The sequence below is a fragment of the Oncorhynchus masou genome, chromosome 16 (genome assembly GCF_036934945.1).
Source record: "Oncorhynchus masou masou isolate Uvic2021 chromosome 16, UVic_Omas_1.1, whole genome shotgun sequence".
Taxonomy (NCBI): Eukaryota; Metazoa; Chordata; class Actinopteri; order Salmoniformes; family Salmonidae; genus Oncorhynchus; species Oncorhynchus masou.
Genome location: NC_088227.1, coordinates 2736660 through 2758608, shown reverse-complemented (window position 1 = coordinate 2758608; position 21949 = coordinate 2736660). Strand labels below are relative to the sequence as shown.

The 21949-nt window shown below is 46.3% G+C and overlaps 1 protein-coding gene across 1 annotated transcript in view; it reads left to right on the top strand.

Moving 5' to 3' along the window:
- ttll7 (tubulin tyrosine ligase-like family, member 7) overlaps positions 1–21949 on the top strand; it is a 157802-nt gene that overhangs the window by 75507 nt on the left and 60346 nt on the right. Inside the window, exons 10-11 of the mRNA XM_064990545.1 lie at positions 13789–13883; positions 19464–19611. Coding sequence (XP_064846617.1) covers positions 13789–13883; positions 19464–19611 — 243 coding nt within the window. The remainder of the gene's footprint in view (positions 1–13788; positions 13884–19463; positions 19612–21949) is intronic.

Genomic DNA, 21949 nt, shown 5'->3' with positions numbered 1-21949 from the left:
GTGACTGCTATCATAAACACAGGCTGAGTGACGACCTCACAGTGACTGCTATCATAAACACAGGCTGACTGACGACCTCACAGTGACTGCTATCATAAACACAGGCTGACTGACGACCTCACAGTGACTTCTATCATAAACACAGGCTGAGTGACGACCTCACAGTGACTTCTATCATAAACACAGGCTGAGTGACGACCTCACAGTGACTTCTATCATAAACACAGGCTGAGTGACGACCTCACAGTGACTGCTATCATAAACACAGGCTGAGTGACGACCTCACAGTGACTGCTATCATAAACACAGGCTGACTGACGACCTCACAGTGACTGCTATCATAAACACAGGCTGAGTGACGACCTCACAGTGACTGCTATCATAAACACGGGCTGAGTGACGACCTCACAGTGACTGCTATCATAAACACAGTCTGACTGACGACCTCACAGTGACTGCTATCATAAACACAGGCTGAGTGACGACCTCACAGTGACTGCTATCATAAACACAGGCTGAGTGACGACCTCACAGTGACTGCTATCATAAACACAGGCTGAGTGACGACCTCACAGTGACTGCTATCATAAACACGGGCTGAGTGACGACCTCACAGCGACTGCTATCATAAACACAGGCTGAGTGACGACCTCACAGTGACTGCTATCATAAACACAGGCTGAGTGACGACCTCACAGTGACTGCTATCATAAACACAGGCTGAGTGACGACCTCACAGTGACTTCTATCATAAACACAGGCTGAGTGACGACCTCACAGTGACTGCTATCATAAACACAGGCTGAGTGACGACCTCACAGTGACTGCTATCATAAACACAGGCTGAGTGACGACCTCACAGTGACTGCTATCATAAACACAGGCTGAGTGACGACCTCACAGTGACTGCTATCATAAACACAGGCTGAGTGACGACCTCACAGTGACTGCTATCATAAACACAGGCTGAGTGACGACCTCACAGTGACTGCTATCATAAACACAGGCTGAGTGACGACCTCACAGTGACTGCTATCATAAACACAGGCTGAGTGACGACCTCACAGTGACTGCTATCATAAACACAGGCTGAGTGACGACCTCACAGCGACTGCTATCATAAACACAGGCTGAGTGACGACCTCACAGTGACTGCTATCATAAACACAGGCTGAGTGACGACCTCACAGTGACTGCTATCATAAACACAGGCTGAGTGACGACCTCACAGTGACTGTTATCATAAACACAGGCTGAGTGACGACCTCACAGTGACTGCTATCATAAACACAGGCTGACTTTGCTTACACTCCATCCCGGTTTTACACACAGAAGCAAACAAATGGACACAATCACACATATACCCACACACATACACACTTGTTTTTCTATCTTCGTGGGGACCCTCCCCCAAAAATCTTTCAAAATCATATTTTCCCTAACCCCTGACCCTAACCCTAGCGCCTAAACGTAACCCCTAACCCTAATTGTAACCCTAATTGTAACCTTAACCCTAAACCTTAAGGTTAAACTGGAAAGTTGCAATAGGCCCGTGCAACCCAAGGTTTGATACCAGCATAAACAGAAACCCTCTAAATCCTAAACCTAACCCTTAAGCTTAAAATGGTCTTTGGGGACATTTTCCCAAGAGGACAATGTCGATATTGTGGTGAAATGGAAGAGGAATTAATATTTAACTATTGTGACCTTGAAGAAATAGAAAATGAAAAAAATTGTATCCTCTATTGCCCTTTTTACCACAATAAATGCTTGCTCTTATTCCAGAAAGCCCACCAGATATACCTTGGCACGGCATTATGTGGCTGAGCCATGAGGAGAAACTGAAATGTTTTTTTGTCCATTGTGTATTTCCATTTGTGGAATATTAAGATAAAGCCTGTAATAAATGAAAAAGGGTTACCTATAATTATATTATAAACATATTTAGTTTCTATGTACCAAGTGGCACAAGTGTATGTAGATTGTGTGCAGGCCTGTTTCCCACATGAATCTTTTCTTTGTGCCGGACTGGGTTCAAATGCTTTCTGTTAAATTGTTCTATATTTATCTGTATATGTTATGTATGCCTGTATGTAGGTATCTTTTTTACAGCTCTAGGGATGTAATTATTGTTTGGATAACCTTATTTACTAATATGTACTGATTTTTATTTAACTTATTTAAAAATATATATAATATTACTCTATGCGATGCAAGATAATTATCACTGAATTATCACAGTGAATTATTGTGATGTTTGTTTATGTGTCAATTAATCCCATAAGGGATGGGCTGCTAACTGGCGATTTGACATGAACATTTCATTCACACACACACACGAGGTCAGGACTACAGTTTGACCCAGTTCCGATTGGGAGCTTATAACTCCAGTCCAGGATTTCTATCTTCCCAATACTGATGTCAGGCAGTTAAAGCATGACCTAAATCAGTGGTCACCAACCTTTTCTGAGCCGAGATCACTTTCTGAGTCAAAATGCAGGCCAAAATGTACCTCTCAGATTTTTGTTTTAAACGTTGTTTAAAAAATGTAAGCCTATGCAACATTAACCTATTCAAAGCAGTTCTGTAGCAATGACATTTGTGCAGTAGGCTCAATACATTATCACTATTCTTGAGTTGCCCTGCCAATGTTCTTCTCAGACCATTTTAAAATAATATGAGATATCACACTGGCAATAGATCATTTGTTGTATTACTCGTGAGGCATCCATTTAAATCATTTTACTGGACTGATGGTGCCTGCATCTGATGGTCAGTCTCAGTGGAGGGAGAGCGAGAACAGCGGAGAGGCTGCCTCTCACCGTCCCTCAGCTCTCCTTCCCTCCGCTTAGTGCTGACTGGCCAAAAAGGGGGCACCGTCTTCCAGCTAATGACGAAACTCGAGTCACACTCTATTATTTCTGACTCATACACCAATTCATGTTGTTAACCGTATGACCAGAGAACGTGAAAAGACACGAGCAAGTCTATCGATACACTTTTTAGCACACGAGTTGATAGGGAGAGGGCGTTTTATGGCGTATACAATTGAATGAAGTGTTGACAGTGCTTAATAAAGTCTTAAACATGAATTCACTAATAAAAATAGCAGTCTCTCTAGTCATGGTTTTTAAAGTTTTAAAATCTCACACCGTAGAGTCGACTATCAACTTCCCTTTGGGCTCGTGGAAGCTGCAGACCAATGACTGTATATACTGCAGACATGGTGATCGGAGCTATCTGATTGACCCGCGGTATACCTATAGGTGCACTTGATTTGGTCTCCAGGCTTGCTGGGTAGGGGGAGTTTGTACCTTCAGACACATGAAATGGTTCAAAATGGGAACACTACAACTACTCGGTGCGCAGGGCAGCTGAATCAAGTGCACCTATCGCAAACAGCGTGACACAAATAAAAAAAATAGGAACGCAAGCCTCTTTGGGCTTTTTACAGAAATGTTTGGTCGACCGCTTGGCGACCACTGACCTAAATCCTTTAACCCAAAGTGCTGCACGCCGTTTTCTTTCTCCTCTCACAAATCGACTCTAGGATGTGAAATGCCTCGGTGATAATTCTTTGTTTTCACTATTGTGTGAACCCAAAATAATAATATATTTTTTTTAAAGTCTCAATAGTAAAATCTCCGCTCTTCCTGGGAGAGCCATGGTGGAACACAAATGTTGTGTGTGTGTGTGTGTGTGTGTGTTGTTGAATGACAAAAGGACACAGAGTGAGGCGCTCTCAGTGACTGCTGATGCCTTTGCCGTGTAAGTTTGAAGCCATGTGTGCGTGCATACTTTTGTGTTCATGCATGCGTGTGTGTGTGTGTGTGTGAGTAGGCAAACAGCCGTGGATGCAGTTGTTACACTTCAGCAGTAATGATTCCCCCAGTGCAACTAGCAGCCCGCCTTAACTCTCATCAATTAACATCCTTGCCAGTTTCACGGCGCCCCCCAAAAAACGCTTCTCTTTCACGCTACATTTACAGCAACAATCATTTATTTCCAAAATTCAAGTGATTACTCAGGATACACTTGTGAGTGCAGAAACCCTCCCCAGCCCTCAGCGCGTATCCTACGAAGCCTGAAAATAACTTTAGTAGTTTTCTTTGCAGCTGCTTGGCTCATGGTAGTGGTTGTATGACTTTAGTAGTGAAGTAAATATTAGTTTACTCACCTGGAATTTTAACAATTTGCAAACCCTGTCCCTGTATCCCATCACCCCTGATACACATTTTATTAAACTAAACATTACAACATTTTAGGGCAAATGTAATATTCTCCCCAGTCTATTACTGTCTAGATTTCTTTTTAGATTCCCACACAGTAAAAATTATGCTGTGTGTGTGTGTGTGTGTGTGTGTGTGTGTGTGTGTGTGTGTGTGTGTGTGTGTGTGTGTGTGTGTGTGTGTGTGTACACTTGTGTGTGTGTATGTGTTCAACATAATCTAGGCAAGATTGTTTAACTGTGGAGACTTCATATCTCAGGTTACTTTATTGGTGTCAGCCCAGATTACATGGAGTCTCTATATGCTGTGCTTTTACTCTCCTGGTGTGTCTGTGTGAGCTGGTCCGGCGAGACTGACAGGCAAACTTAACCAGGAAATGAAACTTCAGGCCATGCCAATTCAGAGCATGTTGGCTTTAGAATCTGACCTGACGTTCATTACTTCTCTCTAGTCGGAATGGTGCTATGCCTTCATAAGGACAGCTCTGAGCCGGCGCAAGACTGTGAAAACTACCTCAGTCCAGGGATGGGAGATGGCGCTGCACTCCTAATTATCTAATTATCCCAACTGACATGTCGAGAAGCTTGAAATACTGCTAGTTTTTAATGAAACGGCCTTGTTCGTCAGCCTGCTAGGCTAGCTAATGCTATTAGCAGCCCATTGGATTCCATGAAAATGCGAGGCCTAGCGTTGTGGCGAGCAGCTACCGGAAGTTTTGAATCCAATGGGTTGCTTTAGCATTAGCTAGCCTAGCATGCTGACGACAAAAGCAATTTCATTAAAAACTAGCAGTATTTCAATCTTTTCGATGTGTCAGTTGGGATAATTAGGAGTACACTGCCATTGGATTGAGGTATGTTTTCCGAGCCATATCCTGCTCCGCACTGTCCTGATCATGGCACCGTTCCAACTAGAGAGAAGTATTGAACTTCTAGTCGGTCTATTATGGCTACCTGAAAGGTAGATGGTATCATATTAAAGAAAATGTCAAATACGATTTGTGTGTGTGTGTGTGTGTGTGTGTGTGTGTGTGTGTATGCGTGTATGTTTCATTCTGGGGGTGGGTTTCAAGAAAAGAACATGATTGCGTTTCACATCCTACAATTACGCTTGAAAAGGCGCCACACAGCTTTGACAAGGCATTCGCCATTGTGTGGCGTTGCAAACACCCTTGATTAGGGACACTTGCTCGTAGCTGAACAGACCCTCGGCAGTCTCGAGCTCCTGCGATTTCCCAATGAACGGACACAAAGGAAAATCAACTGAGCTTGAAAAATATTGAAAATAAGTGCTGATACTCAGAAAAGGGGACTGTACATTTGTACAAACACACACCTGCTCGATAATAACCAAAGCATTGCTTCAGCATTGTGGCTGTAGGGTTGAAGATGGAGGAGAAAATGGAGAAGGCGGGAGGGAGAGATTCGAGGCGAACCAAAGCCACATCAGATGCAGAGCTCATTGTACTGAGCAGGGAGAGAAAGACAGGCTTTGTGCGATCCTTATCTTAATTCCTTGGGTTTTCTACACCGGTTATACCTCCCATTGACAGTCAAAACACCAGCATTACACAGGGAGAGACACACAAATGGTGTAACCCAAGAAACCTCACTTTCATTGACCCGCCTGGGTTGATGCACACACACAGTTATACATGCACACAAACGCACACAGACATGCACACGCAGGCAAACACGCACGCACACACACAGCATCTGCATCTCTTCGACAGCTTTTCATTCATCGCCATTCGACGCTCACCAACTGGTTAGACTGTTGTTGGCTTTCTAATAAGGGTTCATTTTGCACACTTGCGAGAAAAGGAAAAAAATCTATGAAAATAATTAACGCTGGTAAACTGGGTGCTTGTGAGGAAATAAAACTTCCACTGGAAAAAAAATCTAACAGATACAAGCAAAGGTATCTTGGTATAGTGTCGAAAAGAAAAGGGTCAGAGAGAGTCATGCGGGATGATGCTTTTGCTCATTAGCTAAGTATTGCGGTGCGACACTGATATCTTTCCCCCCATATCATTCCCCCAGGGCCCTCGCTTTCCCATTGTTTCTCAGGTCTTTCCAGGACCCCAGACACACTAGAGATGTTAAGCCAGCATGACGAATAATGTCAAAAGCGGGCGACGGGAGAGAATATTCAGGGCGCACAGCGAGAGGGCGAAAAGGGAGAATATACATGCAAACTGTCCGGTTAAATGATTTGGCATGTCTATCCCACAGCCGGAGCGCCTGGGTGTGAGCATATTTATTGTTTAGGAATTATTAGTGCGTTTTCTCTGGCCGGGAACACTGGCCTGTGGACCACTCGTCGAGTTCGGCCCTCATTAAATCCTGTTTTGCTCTTTTTCTGTATGTGATCAAAAGAAAGACACCTGGTTTCCCAAATAAAAGGAACAAGTGTTTGCAGCTAGCAGGAATAATTCCTGGGCTGGACTCCAAGTGGCAATCTATTACCTACCTTTTGACCAGAACGTTATGGGCCCTAGTAAGAAGTAGTGTATTATATCAGGAATAGGGTGCCGTTTGGGATGCAGTCCTGGAAGGTCACTGTGAGGATGACTCGAGTCTCGTGCCGCGGCACCGGTCTCCAGCGCCTCAAAGACATCAGGGAGCTTCTTAGGGCAGCCTCTGCGTGTTTTGTGCATGCAGAACTCCTGTGTTTGTGTGTAGGGGTTACTCTGTCTCTCCAGGGTAGCCTCTGCGACCTGCTCTGATCTCTCCCATCATCAATCCCATGCTTTCATATTTCAGGAGGAGCTGGGAGGGACTTGACACTTGTGAAACATGCAGCAGACCCATAACAAAATGGGAGATGGATAAAAATAAGAAAAAAAGCTCACGCACAAAAGTGTTTTGCCGCCTTTGTTGACGCGGCTGTCTGAAAGAGGTGGTGTGTGAGAATTTGAAAACACTCTCACGCTATATGTACACACACACATACACACATAGTGATGAGTGATGTCACTGCTCTCCAATGTGAAGCGCACTCATTACAGGGTTTGTTTGTTGAAGGCTGCAGCGTAACTGCCCACCTCCCTCGTCCTCCTCCTCTCAGCCATCCCACCATTTCACCACCTCAGGGGCGTGTCGCAAGGAGTGATTGGCAGCTAATGAGGCAGGCGTGCTTTGAGTCAAGCGTGCTGCTGGTGTTTGGGACGGGTGATAGCTCCGCCCCCCCCCCCCCCCTCCGGTGGTCAGACGAAGCTCGCTCTAACCCCCTCTCCGATTGTTTCAAGATGAGTTTGGTTCGCTTGGCCCTTCCTGAGAGCCTATATAACCAGACATCCTTTCTACTGGGGGGTGAATGGAAATGATCTGCACTGGCGAGCGTAAACAAATACTGCAGCTCTTTTCAAGGCACGCACAAACACACACACACACTCGCTCGCTCTTTCTCTCACACACATACACACACTTTGATCTTCTGCTGTTATCCTCTACGCAGCGCGACGGCTACTTCCCCTCCTTGCCGCTGTGTCCAGTCCAAAGTTGTCTAAATCAAAAGGCAGACACATCCAACAGTGTCTATAAAATACAATACCCTAAAATACCTCAGTCTATTTTCATTTCAGAAAAGATTAAGTAGGTTGTAGTTGAATACACTTTCATACAATTCTATTTAATCTGTGGAGATAACTGGTTATTTTGAGCCTATTTATTACATGATATAATATTTGTATTTATGGAGCTAAAAATACATATAAATGTAGGAATGTGAGGTGTAATATTTAGGGGATAAAGGAAACAGTGCCCTGCATACTCTTTTTGTTAGAATACCTCTGCTTTATAACTTCAACAAAGCAATACATTGTGTTCCTTAAATTCAAGGTGAATTCAGGGGGATTAAGAATGAATTGGCTCCTTTTCCTCCTTTCAAGACATTTCCACCATCTTGATTTCCTTTCCAAGAATTCAAAAACATACATATACATATAGTTGTACATATTGTATATATATATATACATGTTGTATATAGTTGTACATATTTCATTATATTTGAGTTGCTTTGTCCTCGAATATATTTTATTAATATAAGTTATTGCACTGATTAAATCCATTATTTTTGATTCCTGTAATATTTGAAATGTTTATGAATAATATGTACCTTCATGCCCCTGCCTATTTAATCTCCTATGGAACTCTAGATGGCAGTATTCACCTTCCAGCTGTGTGGCTTCATAAGGGGTTTATTAAAGTGGCAATCAGCAGTTTGAACAATAACAAATCTAACTGGCCACTGCTGTTTTGGGAAAAACCTGATGAATAGGGCAGGAGAAATGTAACCACTCTCAAATTCATTGACATATCTATGGATGTAAGGACCATGATATACAAATGATAGTTTTAACCATGTTTTGAGGTTATATAGTGTTTATTTACATTTACTTTGTTTACAAACATTGGAGTGAAACAAGCTCATATTTTGGGTTCTGATGGGTTACGACAGTTGAAATGAGCCATTTGTTGTTAAATTCTTCAAGAATCGATGGGTACTTTTCGTTAAGTCCAAAAATGGATGGAGCAACTGCAGCTTGCCCCTTTTAACGAAAAATGTCAACGATCCATATGTGATCTGTCTGTCTCCATCGATAACCATGGCAAAACTAAGTTAGGTAATTTAAACTTTTTTTTTTTTTTTTTTTTTTAAACATGACTATTTCACAGAATAAGCATCAAATTAGGAATGTACAGGTCTGGTATATGGGCCAGTTGAAAACGAGCACCAGCATTTAGTCATTTATCATCAGGCTGCGATGGCAGCAACTGTGTGTGTGTCTGTGTTGTTTGCCTTTGACAAGCATGTGTACAAGCCACTCAAAACGGGTCGAGACAGGTCACTTTTTGTGAAGTGTTGGTCTGGTAAGTCCCAGGACCTTTAACATGCTCTGGACTGCTCCCACTGCCAGCTCAAGTTTCTCTGTCGGAATTAGCCATTATAAATGCCACAAAGGAATAAAACAGTAATTGAGAAGGCGGCGAAACCGGAGCCCCATTTAACCGGCCGACCAGCTGGATCACCGCTCTCCCTTTTTGCCTTTGTGCTGCAATAACAGTCCATCCTGGTGGCTGTTGAACTGCGCCGATATCCCTGAGTGTTTGAGGCCATATCGGAGTTTGAGAAAGCCAGGGTTTGTATACACTAATGTAGGCATAATAAGGCGGGTTAATCTTACTGAGAGAGATTAATCACGACCGTGCATTTCAGTGTCTGCAGAGTATTTAAACACAAACACAATGGGAGTTGACCATGAGCACTGATTCATTGATCCATTAATACGCATATTATTATAGAGCTCTCTCTGCGCTATCCAATGCCCTAGAGGCCCTGCTCAGCTCACTGTGAGTCAGACAGCTATGTGGGGAGAATTTGTACTTTTTCTCTTATTTTTATTTCGACTGAACTGTCCAAAATCCATCCATCATATGAATTCGCTGGGTTGCTCTGTGCGCTCTTCTGCTTGTGCTTTAAGGCTAATAATCAGGATCATTATAGCACGAGTACATCAAAGTCGATTCAAACCAAATGGTTGATTCACGTGGGGCTAACCGCACGCAGAACGCCCGACCACAGAGCTACATTTTACATGTGCCTATAGAAACGTTGGCAGGTTACTTATGCATCAAAGACACGTATCCCGGTGCAAAAGGGAAAAGAGAGGGAGATATTTTCCTGGGGTATGAAACTGATTCACTATGCACCTAGCTGACATTCACTCTGATCCCAACCTTTCAATTGGAAGAATTGAAATCGACCGGGGGAAAATAAATAAATAAAACGATGATATAAACATGTATGTTTTGTTTGTTCTCGTTTGCTCTCTCACTCTCTTTAGTTGGATTGATATATTCAGAGTTGTCAATGCGAATTTGGGAAAACTCAAAGGGTAAAACGTATAATCTTTTGTTTTTATTGAACGCCTCTTGGAGCACGCGCTCTTTAAGCCCCTGACTGAGACACTTAAGGAAATCAGAGCAGGATTTTAGAGGCTGCGGGGGTTCATTAGACCCAGACTGGCCTGACTTCCTACCTCAGAGCAAGAGAAGAGGAAGAGAGAGGGAAGGAGATTGAAAGGGTTGAGAGAGAAGGAGAGAAAAGAGACAAAGTGAAGGAGATCAACAGAGAGATTAAGAAAGAGAAAGAGCTGCCGGTCTCCCCGTGATAGATTGACACCACAAATCACACTGAAAAATTAGACAAACTGAGAAAAACGCAGCCAGGATTACCAATGGCAACTGCACTAACCATGCAGCATACAGTACAGTACATACCCCCATGCTCTCTTTGTGTGTGTCATACACTATGTGAGGGGCATATAAATGAAAATCACACTTTTCTCCCTTACTCTTTCCCTTTCTATTCTGTTCTCTCTTCTGAAAGTGGGACATGAGGCTAAAATCTCCCAGGCACTGGGAAAAATATAATTGACTGAGCGGGAGAGAACACTGGGATAGGAAAAGCTAAATGGCTGACACTGTAAATCTATGGCACCTTGTGTGAAGGGACACCTCTCCGATGGTACTGTTGCCCGTCTGTGCTCAAAGGACCCAGGGGCAATGGAGGCATCAGGACCTGGTAGGGTTACGGCCGCTACAGTTTATTCATTGATTTAGCTCACTGTTGGCAACCCTAGCTACATTACGCTCAGTGGTGCATGGAGCCTAGGTTGTGATGTAAATATGATCTTACAGCAGCGCTCCCTAAGCCCTGGCACACATCAGCAAGCACCTTTGTGCTGGGGATTAGTGATTGGCCGGCCAGGAGACAAACGGCGAGTCTTGGTACCTAGGGAGCATTTCCAGTGTTTCTGTCTTGGGGCCATTTGCTGACGTAAATACAGTGTGTAGATTGAGCTTACTACAGGAAATAGAATTGAAATGAACTGACCCAGTGTGTGCACCGAGAGGTTTCCCTTCTTGTTTTGTGTAAGTGGAGCATTATTGAAATGTCTGTATGTGCATATGTGTGTTTTCTCAACCTAATCCTAGACTAATTGCACCAAATGGTGGCAGTGCTGTGTGTATGAACAGGTAAAGAGGTGAATGGTGGCAGTGCTGTGTGTATGAACCGGTAAAGAGGTGAATGGTGGCAGTGCTGTGTGTATGAACAGGTAAAGAGGTGAATGGTGGCAGTGCTGTGTGTATGAACAGGTAAAGAGGTGAATGGTGGCAGTGCTGTGTGTATGAACCGGTAAAGAGGTGAATGGTGGCAGTGCTGTGTGTATGAACAGGTAAAGAGGTGAATGGTGGCAGTGCTGTGTGTATGAACAGGTAAAGAGGTGAATGGTGGCAGTGCTGTGTGTATGAACAGGTAAAGAGGTGAATGGTGGCAGTGCTGTGTGTATGAACAGGTAAAGAGGTGAATGGTGGCAGTGCTGTGTGTATGAACAGGTAAAGAGGTGAATGGTGGCAGTGCTGTGTGTATGAACAGGTAAAGAGGTGAATGGTGGCAGTGCTGTGTGTATGAACAGGTAAAGAGGTGAATGGTGGCAGTGCTGTGTGTATGAACAGGTAAAGAGGTGAATGGTGGCAGTGCTGTGTGTATGAACAGGTAAAGAGGTGAATGGTGGCAGTGCTGTGTGTATGAACAGGTAAAGAGGTGAATGGTGGCAGTGCTGTGTGTATGAACAGGTAAAGAGGTGAATGGTGGCAGTGCTGTGTGTATGAACAGGTAAAGAGGTGAATGGTGGCAGTGCTGTGTGTATGAAAAGGTAAAGAGGTGAATGGTGGCAGTGCTGTGTGTATGAACAGGTAAAGAGGTGAATGGTGGCAGTGCTGTGTGTATGAACAGGTAAAGAGGTGAATGGTGGCAGTGCTGTGTGTATGAACAGGTAAAGAGGTGAATGGTGGCAGTGCTGTGTGTATGAACAGGTAAAGAGGTGAATGGTGGCAGTGCTGTGTGTATGAACAGGTAAAGAGGTGAATGGTGGCAGTGCTGTGTGTATGAACAGGTAAAGAGGTGAATGGTGGCAGTGCTGTGTGTATGAACAGGTAAAGAGGTGAATGGTGGCAGTGCTGTGTGTATGAACAGGTAAAGAGGTGAATGGTGGCAGTGCTGTGTGTATGAAAAGGTAAAGAGGTGAATGGTGGCAGTGCTGTGTGTATGAACAGGTAAAGAGGTGAATGGTGGCAGTGCTGTGTGTATGAACAGGTAAAGAGGTGAATGGTGGCAGTGCTGTGTGTATGAAAAGGTAAAGAGGTGAATGGTGGCAGTGCTGTGTGTATGAACAGGTAAAGAGGTGAATGGTGGCAGTGCTGTGTGTATGAACAGGTAAAGAGGTGAATGGTGGCAGTGCTGTGTGTATGAACAGGTAAAGAGGTGAATGGTGGCAGTGCTGTGTGTATGAACAGGTAAAGAGGTGAATGGTGGCAGTGCTGTGTGTATGAACAGGTAAAGAGGTGAATGGTGGCAGTGCTGTGTGTATGAACAGGTAAAGAGGTGAATGGTGGCAGTGCTGTGTGTATGAACAGGTAAAGAGGTGAATGGTGGCAGTGCTGTGTGTATGAACAGGTAAAGAGGTGAATGGTGGCAGTGCTGTGTGTATGAAAAGGTAAAGAGGTGGCACCGAGGGAGTAGTGTTATCTCGTTGTGACGCTCTGAAACCTGATCCCGCCCTTAGCGCTGCGCCTCTGTCATTTGAACTCCCTTTTAGGCAGAATTCAATCAGCGTTCTCTCCCTGATATGCTGGCCCCTTCTTTGCCGCTCACAATTCCCCCACCATCTGGGGATGAGAACTTTTGTCCTGTCAGGTATAATGCTTGATATCTGAATCCGTCGCCCCGACTGACAACGTTTTTACCCTTTTTGAGAAAAGCGAGGCCATTCTTACATTTTGCACGAATGAAAAGGAATGATACAGGGTTTTTGTATGGAGCACTGTGAGTGAATCTTCTGAACGTTTTATCCCATTCAAATGGCTTGTGCTGCTTGTACTGAGCTACTGTACTGTGTTATTGGGCTTGTTCGACATTGCAGTTGACACTACCGACGGACTGATCTACAAATCATCTACCATCATAAATAAATATTCCTTATTATTTGTAGATCAGTCAGCCAGGCACAATTTACCCACAATGCTGCACAGGTTCGATACTCTCAAACACGGAGAGATAAGAGCCTGTTTGTATTGGCTGGAGGTGCCAGCGTCCCATAGGACAAAGGGGGCAGTAGCATGCCATGGACCGAGCTACCGGTCGCTGTCATTGGCTCACAGCGACGGGGTCACGTATTTGGTGACAGCTGCCCCCCCCCTTTCCCGGCCCCCACCAGACAGGATGTGGGCTAGGTCAAAGGTCACAGGACCACATTGGAAATAAGTGTTGAATCATTTTGCATAATCCATTCTTAGAATCATAAGAAACACAACTTAAAGAGGGATGTCACAATGGTATCCTCTGGGCTTTGTACTTCATCCTCTGGGCAACTGTACAATGTCTTAAGACAATAAATCAATCAAATCAATTCAAGTGTTGCTCATAGGTCATGGTTTTTCAAATTGTATTTCACTGTTGAATGTTTTTAAAATGTGAATCTTTTCTCCCGCAGATCAATCGAGCGCCGAGCTTCGGGACCGATCAGAAGATTGATTACGACGTGAAGAAAGGGGTCTTGCTCAACGCACTGAAACTTCTCAACATCAGGTAGGCCTATAGATGCTGTGTAGCAGCAGCATTTCTACAATATCATCCGCACGGCCTCCCGAGGCCCATTATGAGTTCATCAAAAAGCATACGCTGAACTTTTGCATGGCCAAGGCTTTTGAATGTTTTAGATTTGTATTGATTCTCTTCATTTCACCACCAACATTTTCAATTCTTTGATGTGCGCACTATCTACCCCTCTTGTTATTCGTTGCAGAGTGATTTCATTAGTATGCTTTGTTTACTAGGCTTCTGTATTTAGTTTTAACAACTGCTAAATCTGCAGTCCTTGTAAAAGTGGGTTACGTGCTGGATTGTTGGATGGCGAAAGAAAAAATTGACAAAGCTTAGGCCCTCTCCATTGTTCTCTTTGTGCATTGTTCAATCGGGCGTTGTGTGTGTTGCTTACAGTATGCTTTATAGTGTGTGTGTGTGTTTGTGTGTGTGTGTATGTGCGCACAGAGTTTCCCCTATATTCCTTTAGTTGCGGTGGCCCACCCCTACTAAATTATTGGCATTTCTGCGGAAAACAAAATATATATTTTAAAAAATGATGCTTTTAAATGGATAGTCGTTGGCTCAATGACAGGAAGTATATGGGAATCAAATAAAATATCAATTGTTTTATTTTTTATTGTCACGTACACATATAATGTTGATGATATCGTGGGTGTAGGGAAATGCCTGTGTCTAGCTCCAACAGTACAGTAATACAAAACAATACACAGGAATCTCCAAAATAAAGAAATATAGAAATAGTAGAATGTCAGAGTCCAGAATATAAATATTTAGGTGTATGATGGTGTATATAGAAATGATGGACAGACTATGAATAGAATAGGTTTGTACAGCAGTAGTTATATAGGATGAACCTTGACTAGAATACAGTCTACACAGTTGAAGTGGGTAAAACAGTATGTAAACATTATTAAAGACCAGTGTTCTATGACTATGTACATAGGGCTGCAGTCTCTAAGCTGCGGGGTTGATTACCGGGTGGTAGCCGGATAGTAACTAAAGTTCAGGGCAAGTTACTGGGCGGAGGCCGGTTAGTGGTCACAATAGGTGTATGTGTACGTGTCTGTGCGTGTCTTTGTGTGTGTACATGTTTATGTGAGTGTGTGTGTGTTTGCGTGTGCGATTGTATCCATACTGACTAGTTGTGGTTGTGCTGTCCCCGGGCTGCCTTGAGTCTCTACACTGATTGATCATCCCAGACCTGACCTCCAGCTCTCTGCTCTCTCGGTGCCTCTCCATCACATGGCTAAATATAGTCCCCATACCCTCCCCATAAACAACAAGGAATGCCACTACATTAGGACTTACACACTGGAGTGGATCAAATACACCCCTACAATAGATCTGTTTACAGCACTGTGTCACAGTGATGCACAGTGATACACTGAACACAGCTCTATCCCAGTGCAGTACAATATAAATACCTTATCAGAAGAATTTCAAAAGATCTGTTTACAGCACTGTGTCACAGTGATACACTGAACGCAGCTCTAGGTCAGCCCAGTACAATATAAATACCTTATCAGAAGAATTTCAAAAGATCTGTTTACAGCACTGTGTCACAGTGATACACTGAACGCAGCTCTAGGTCAGCCCAGTACAATATAAATACCTTATCAGAAGAATTTCAAAAGATCTGTTTACAGCACTGTGTCACAGTGATACACTGAACGCAGCTCTAGGTCAGCCCAGTACAGTATAGTAAATCATTAGGAGAAAAAGCATTGTTTAACAGCTCGTTCATAAAGACAACAAGGGGAGATTTGATTAATACCCAACAAATAAAACTTGGCCTGATGATAGAACATTGAAACAACGTCTGGCACCAGACAAACTGCGTATGTTCACTGAGTGAAAGAAACGTTGTTACATTTCTTTATATAGTTATACCTTACCTCTGTAAGGAGTGGGCCGTGGTGGCTGGGTGGGCGGTGGTGGCTGGGTGGGCCGTGGTGGCTGGGCCGTGGTTGCTGGGTGGGCCGTTGTGGCTGGGCGGGCCGTGGTGGCTGGGCGGGCCGCGGTGGCTGGGCGGGCCGCGGTGGCTGGCCGGGCCGCGGTGGCTGGCCGGGCCGCGGTGGCTGGCCGGGCCGCGGTGGCTGGGCCGTGGTGGCTGGGTGGGCCGCGGTGGTGGCTGGGCCGTGGTTGCTGGGTGGGCCGTGGTGGCTGGGCGGTGGTGGCTGGGCGGGCCGTGGTGGCTGGGCGGTGGTGTCTGGGTGGGCCGTGGTGGCTGGGCGGGCCGTGGTGGCTGGGCCGTGGTGGCTGGGCGGGCCGTGGTGGCTGGGCGGGCGGTGGTGGCTGGGCGGGCGGTGGTGGCTGGGCGGGCCGTGGTGGCTGGGCCGTGGTGGCTGGGCGGTGGTGGCTGGGCGGGCCGTGGTGGCTGGGCGGGCCGTGGTGGCTGGGCCGGCGGTGGTGGCTGGGCCGGCCGCAGTGGTGGCTGGGCCGGTGGCTGGGTGGGCCGTGGTGGCTGGGTGGGCCGTGGTGGCTGGGCCGTGGTGGCTGGGTGGGCCGTGGTGGCTGGGCCGTGGTGGCTGGGTGGGCCGTGGTGGTGGCTGAGTGGGCCGTGGTGGCTGGGTGGGCCGTGGTGGCTGGGCGGGCCGTGGTGGCTGGGCCGTGGTGGCTGGGTGGGCCGTGGTTCCTGGGCGGGCGGTGGTGGCTGGGCCGGCCGCAGTGGTGGCTGGGCCGGTGGCTGGGTGGGCCGTGGTGGCTGGGCGGGCCGTGGTGGCTGGGCCGTGGTGGCTGGGTGGGCCGTGGTGGCTGGGCGGGCGGTGGTGCCTGGGCGGGCGGTGGTGGTGGCTGGGCGGGCCGTGGTGGCTGGGCGGGCGGTGGTGGCTGGGTGGGCGGTGGTGGTGGCTGAGTGGGCCATGGTGGCTGGGCGGTGGTGGCTGAGTGGGCCGTGGTGGCTGGGTAGGCGGTGGTGGCTGAGTGGGCCATGGTGGCTGGGCAGGCGGTGGTGGCTGGGCGGGCCGTGGTGGCTGGGCGGGCCGTGGTGGCTGGGCCGTGGTGGCTGGGTGGGCCGTGGTGGCTGGGCGGGCGGTGGTTCCTGGGCAGGCGGTGGTGGCTGGGCCGGTGGCTGGGTGGGCCGTGGTGGCTGGGTGGGCCGTGGTGGCTGGGCTGTGGTGGCTGGGTGGGCCGTGGTGCCTGGGCGGGTGGTGGTGGTGGCTGGGCGGGCGGTGGTGCCTGGGCGGGCGGTGGTGGTGGCTGGGCGGGCCGTGGTGGCTGGGCGGGCGGTGGTGGCTGGGTGGGCGGTGGTGGTGGCTGAGTGGGCCGTGGTGGCTGGGCGGTGGTGGCTGAGTGGGCCGTGGTGGCTGGGTAGGCGGTGGTGGCTGAGTGGGCCATGGTGGCTGGGCAGGCGGTGGTGGCTGGGCCGGCCGCAGTGGTGGCTGGGCCGGTGGCTGGGTGGGCCGTGGTGGCTGGGTGGGCCGTGGTGGCTGGGTGGGCCGTGGTGGCTGGGTGGGCCGTGGTGGCTGGGCGGGCGGTGGTGCCTGGGCGGGCGGTGGTGGTGGCTGGGCGGGCCGTGGTGGCTGGGCGGGCGGTGGTGGCTGGGCGGGCGGTGGTGGCTGGGTGGGCGGTGGTGGTGGCTGAGTGGGCCGTGGTGGCTGGGCGGTGGTGGCTGAGTGGGCCGTGGTGGCTGGGTAGGCGGTGGTGGCTGAGTGGGCCATGGTGGCTGGGCAGGCGGTGGTGGCTGGGCGGGCGGTGGTTCCTGGGCGGGCGGTGGTGGCTGGGCGGTGGTGGTGGCTGGGCCGGCCGCAGTGGTGGCTGGGCCGGTGGCTGGGTGGGCCGTGGTGGCTGGGTGGGCCGTGGTGGCTGGGTGGGCCGTGGTGGCTGGGCGGGCGGTGGTGCCTGGGCGGGCGGTGGTGGTGGCTGGGCGGGCCGTGGTGGCTGGGCGGGCGGTGGTGGCTGGGTGGGCGGTGGTGGTGGCTGAGTGGGCCGTGGTGGCTGGGCGGTGGTGGCTGAGTGGGCCGTGGTGGCTGGGTAGGCGGTGGTGGCTGAGTGGGCCATGGTGGCTGGGCAGGCGGTGGTGGCTGGGCGGGCGGTGGTGGCTGGGCGGTGGTGGCTGGGCGGTGGTGGCTGGGCGGGCGGTGGTGGCTGGGCGGGCGGTGGTGGCTGGGCGGGCGGTGGTGGTGGCTGGGTGGGCGGCGGTGGTGGCTGGGCGGTGGTGGCTGGGCAGGCCGTGGTGGCTGGGTGGGCCGTGGTGGCTGGGCCGTGGTGGCTGGGTGGGGTTGTGACTTGGTTCAATTGGAAATATATAGAGCTGTGCGATATGAAAGAAAATCCATATTGCCTAAATTGATGTGATAATGATAAATAGAGTGATATGTTTATCATTTTAAATTGATGTGATAATGATAAATAGAGTGATATGTTTATCATTTTAAATTGATGTGATAATGATAAATAGAGAGATATGTTTATAATTTTAAATTGATGTGATAATGATAGAGTGATATGTTTATAATTTTAAATTGATGTGATAATGATAAATACAGTGATATGTTTACAATTTTAAATTGATGTGATAATGATAAATACAGTGATATGTTTATAATTTTAAATTGATGTGATAATGATAAATAGAGAGATATGTTTATAATTTTAAATTGATGTGATAATGATAGAGTGATATGTTTATAATTTTAAATTGATGTGATAATGATAAATACAGTGATATGTTTACAATTTTAAATTGATGTGATAATGATAAATAGAGTGATATGTTTATAATTTTAAATTGATGTGATAATGATAAATAGAGTGATATGTTTATCATTTTAACGTGCAGCAGGTTTTTTTTATTCTCCTTTAAACTACTACTACTACTAGTTTGATGGTTGTAGTCATCAATTGTCCCATAACAATCACTGATATTAGCAAACTTATTTCATTTCAAACTTCACATTATTTTCATTACTTATTGTAATGAACAATATCAGCAAAATACCTGTGATAAGTGATCGGTATGGTCAGTATCGATAACTTTCGGTTTAGTCTCCGGCTCTAGAAAGGCGTCAGAAGACAATCCATATATCCCTCTGCCCAAATGAGCTAGGGCAGTTCCCGGGGAATGGAGGACACAGAGTCACCCCAATGTCCACCACTGGGCACCATATGACATTTAAAGGACCAGTGAGTGGCTGAAATATATTGCTCCCACTAGGTCAGAGAGTTAGGACCATTGACTTCTTTATTAGGAATATGAAGAAAGTCAATGGTTCTGACTCCTTCCAACTTTGCTTTTTTCAAATGTTTTGAGCATTTGATTGGGCCTGTCAGGATTGTGGGTTTGCACTTTTTGGATGATATTCATTCCATTACTCCAGGGCAAACTCAAGTGCAGCTATGGTTTTTGAAAGAACCCAGGTTTGGTACGTTCAGCATTCCACTTTTTGTGCTTCAATGCCAAATGAGAAAGGCTGGGGGCTTTGCACGATGAATCAAATTATACTTTAGAGAGTACGTAAATAAATAAAGGTAATGGAGGGAAGCTAAATGAGAGAGAGAAAGAAAGAGAAAGTTTGCTGTTCTCATTGTTTGTCTCTGCTGTGTTGTGGTTTCTTCTTTCAGAGCGAGCGACAAGAAGCGTAACCTGGCCCAGCAGAAGGCGGAGGCCCAGAGACGGCTCTACGGCCAGGGCTCCATGAAGAAGCTCTCGGCCGCCTCCTCCGAGGCAGAAAAACAGCGCCACACGCTGGAGCGGAGGAAAGAAGAACTGGTGCGTAAAAAAAGCTACTTTTAAAAATGATTGTTATAATTTCAGTAGTAGGAATTCCCTCTGCTTTAATATTTTTTTACGCATAATAATATATAATATAATATTTCCCATTTAGCAGATTATGCACATTGATATTGAACACATATGGAGAGATCGACAGAAAGATGGATGAGATGTGTTAAAGGACAGTAGGCCTCAATAAAAACCTATGTCGATGAGGTTGTTACACAGCCTTACCTGATGAGGTTGTCACATAGCCTTACCTGATGAGGTTGTCACATAGCCTTACCTGATGAGGTTGTTACATAGCCTTACCTGATGAGGTTGTTACATAGCCTTACCTGATGAGGTTGTCACATAGCCTTACCTGATGAGGTTGTCACATAGCCTTACCTGATGAGGTTGTCACATAGCCTTACCTGATGAGGTTGTCACATAGCCTTACCTGATGAGGTTGTTACATAGCCTTACCTGATGAGGTTGTTACACAGCCTTACCTGATGAGGTTGTCACATAGCCTTACCTGATGAGGTTGTCACATAGCCTTACCTGATGAGGTTGTCACATAGCCTTACCTGATGAGGTTGTCACATAGCCTTACCTGATGAGGTTGTCACATAGCCTTACCTGATGAGGTTGTCACATAGCCTTACCTGATGAGGTTGTCACACAGCTTTACCCGATGAGGTTGTCACACAGCTTTACCTGATGAGGTTGTCACATAGCCTTACCTGATGAGGTTGTCACATAGCCTTACCTGTCCCGGTGGCAGCAACCCGAACAAGAAAAACAACATTTGATAGAATGAGAGAAACTACTGCTCTTTCCTTGCCCTTGTCACTGTAAAAGTTTCAGTCGACAGAGTAACATTTCATTATGCGCTCGGAGTAGGATGAGGTTGTCACGTGTTCCAGAGCTAAGTGCCAGGTTTAAGTAGCTAGTGGGTTCTGCCCCTTGATTAGTCCATTTCAACACTAGGCCTTTTGTGCTTTTCCGCTCTGTGCCTCTGACTTCATTAGTCCGATTCTAAATAGAGAAAAAGTGTCATTCCTTCACTCATTGTTATTCAGATCGAGGTGCATGGGGGGAATTCAGACCCAAGTTACTTCCACATTATTCCATCTTTGTGTATTCTGACCTTGAACCCACGCATGGGGAAAAGCCAGTGCCAGCAAGGTACCCATTGGGGTGGATATCAAATAAATGGAGGTGTTGCGTAGGTGTCTACAGATATTCTGACCTTGACTTCATTCCCTAGTAATTCCACCATCTTTACACTAGTGGAAACCATGAATAAGGTTGAGCACCTGTCGGTTTCAAGTGAAAAAACATTCGGATAGAAATCCGATAGAAATAATACCATTCTCCAAACACTGTAATTTATACATTGATAAGAGCTAGGTAAATGAGTCATCGGTTTGGAGAAGGTGATTGTGAACAAATAGCAGTTGTTTTAGCTGATTTTTCCTTATGATCGCTGGAGATTGAAGTGAAACAAGCTGAAAATCATATCAACGTGATGTGTATTTCAGCCCCTTTTCCACAGTGAAGTAGGCTATAAATAGCTCTGCCGTTATTCTGAAATTTACCTTCATAAATTATTCACACCGCTTGATTTACTCCACATTTTGTTGTGTCACAATATCCCATAATGACAAAGTGAAAACCCATTATTTTGCAAATGTATTGAAAATGAAATGCAGAAAATATCTAATTTACATAAGTATTCACACCCCTAAGTCAATAGATGTTAGAATCACTTTTGGCAGCGGTTACAGCTGTGAGTCTTTCTGGGTAAGTCTCTAAGAGCTTTGCACACCTGGATTGTGCAACATTTTCCCATGTATTATTTTCAAAATGCTTCAAGCTCCGTCAAATTGGTTGTTGATCATTGCTAGTCAGCCATTTTCAAGTCTTGCCCAAGATTTTCAAGCAGATCAGCCACTAAGGAACATTCACTGTCTTCTTGGTAAGCAACTCCAGATTTGGCCTTTTTTTTAGGCTATTGTCCTGCTGAAATGTGAATACATCTCCCAGTATCTGGTGGAAAGCAGACTGAACCAGGTTTTCCTCTAGAATTTTTCCTGTGCTTAGCTCCATTCCGTTTCTTTTTATCCTGAAAAACAGTCCTTAATGGTTACAAACATACCCATAACATGATGCAGCCACCAATATGCTTTAAAACATGGAGAGAGGTACTCAGTAATGTATTGGATTAGATTTGCCCCAAACATAACACTTTGTATTCAGAACAAAATGTGAATTGCTTTGCCACATGTTTTACATTACTTTAGTGCCTTACATTACTTTAGTGCCTTGTTGCAAACAGGATGCATGT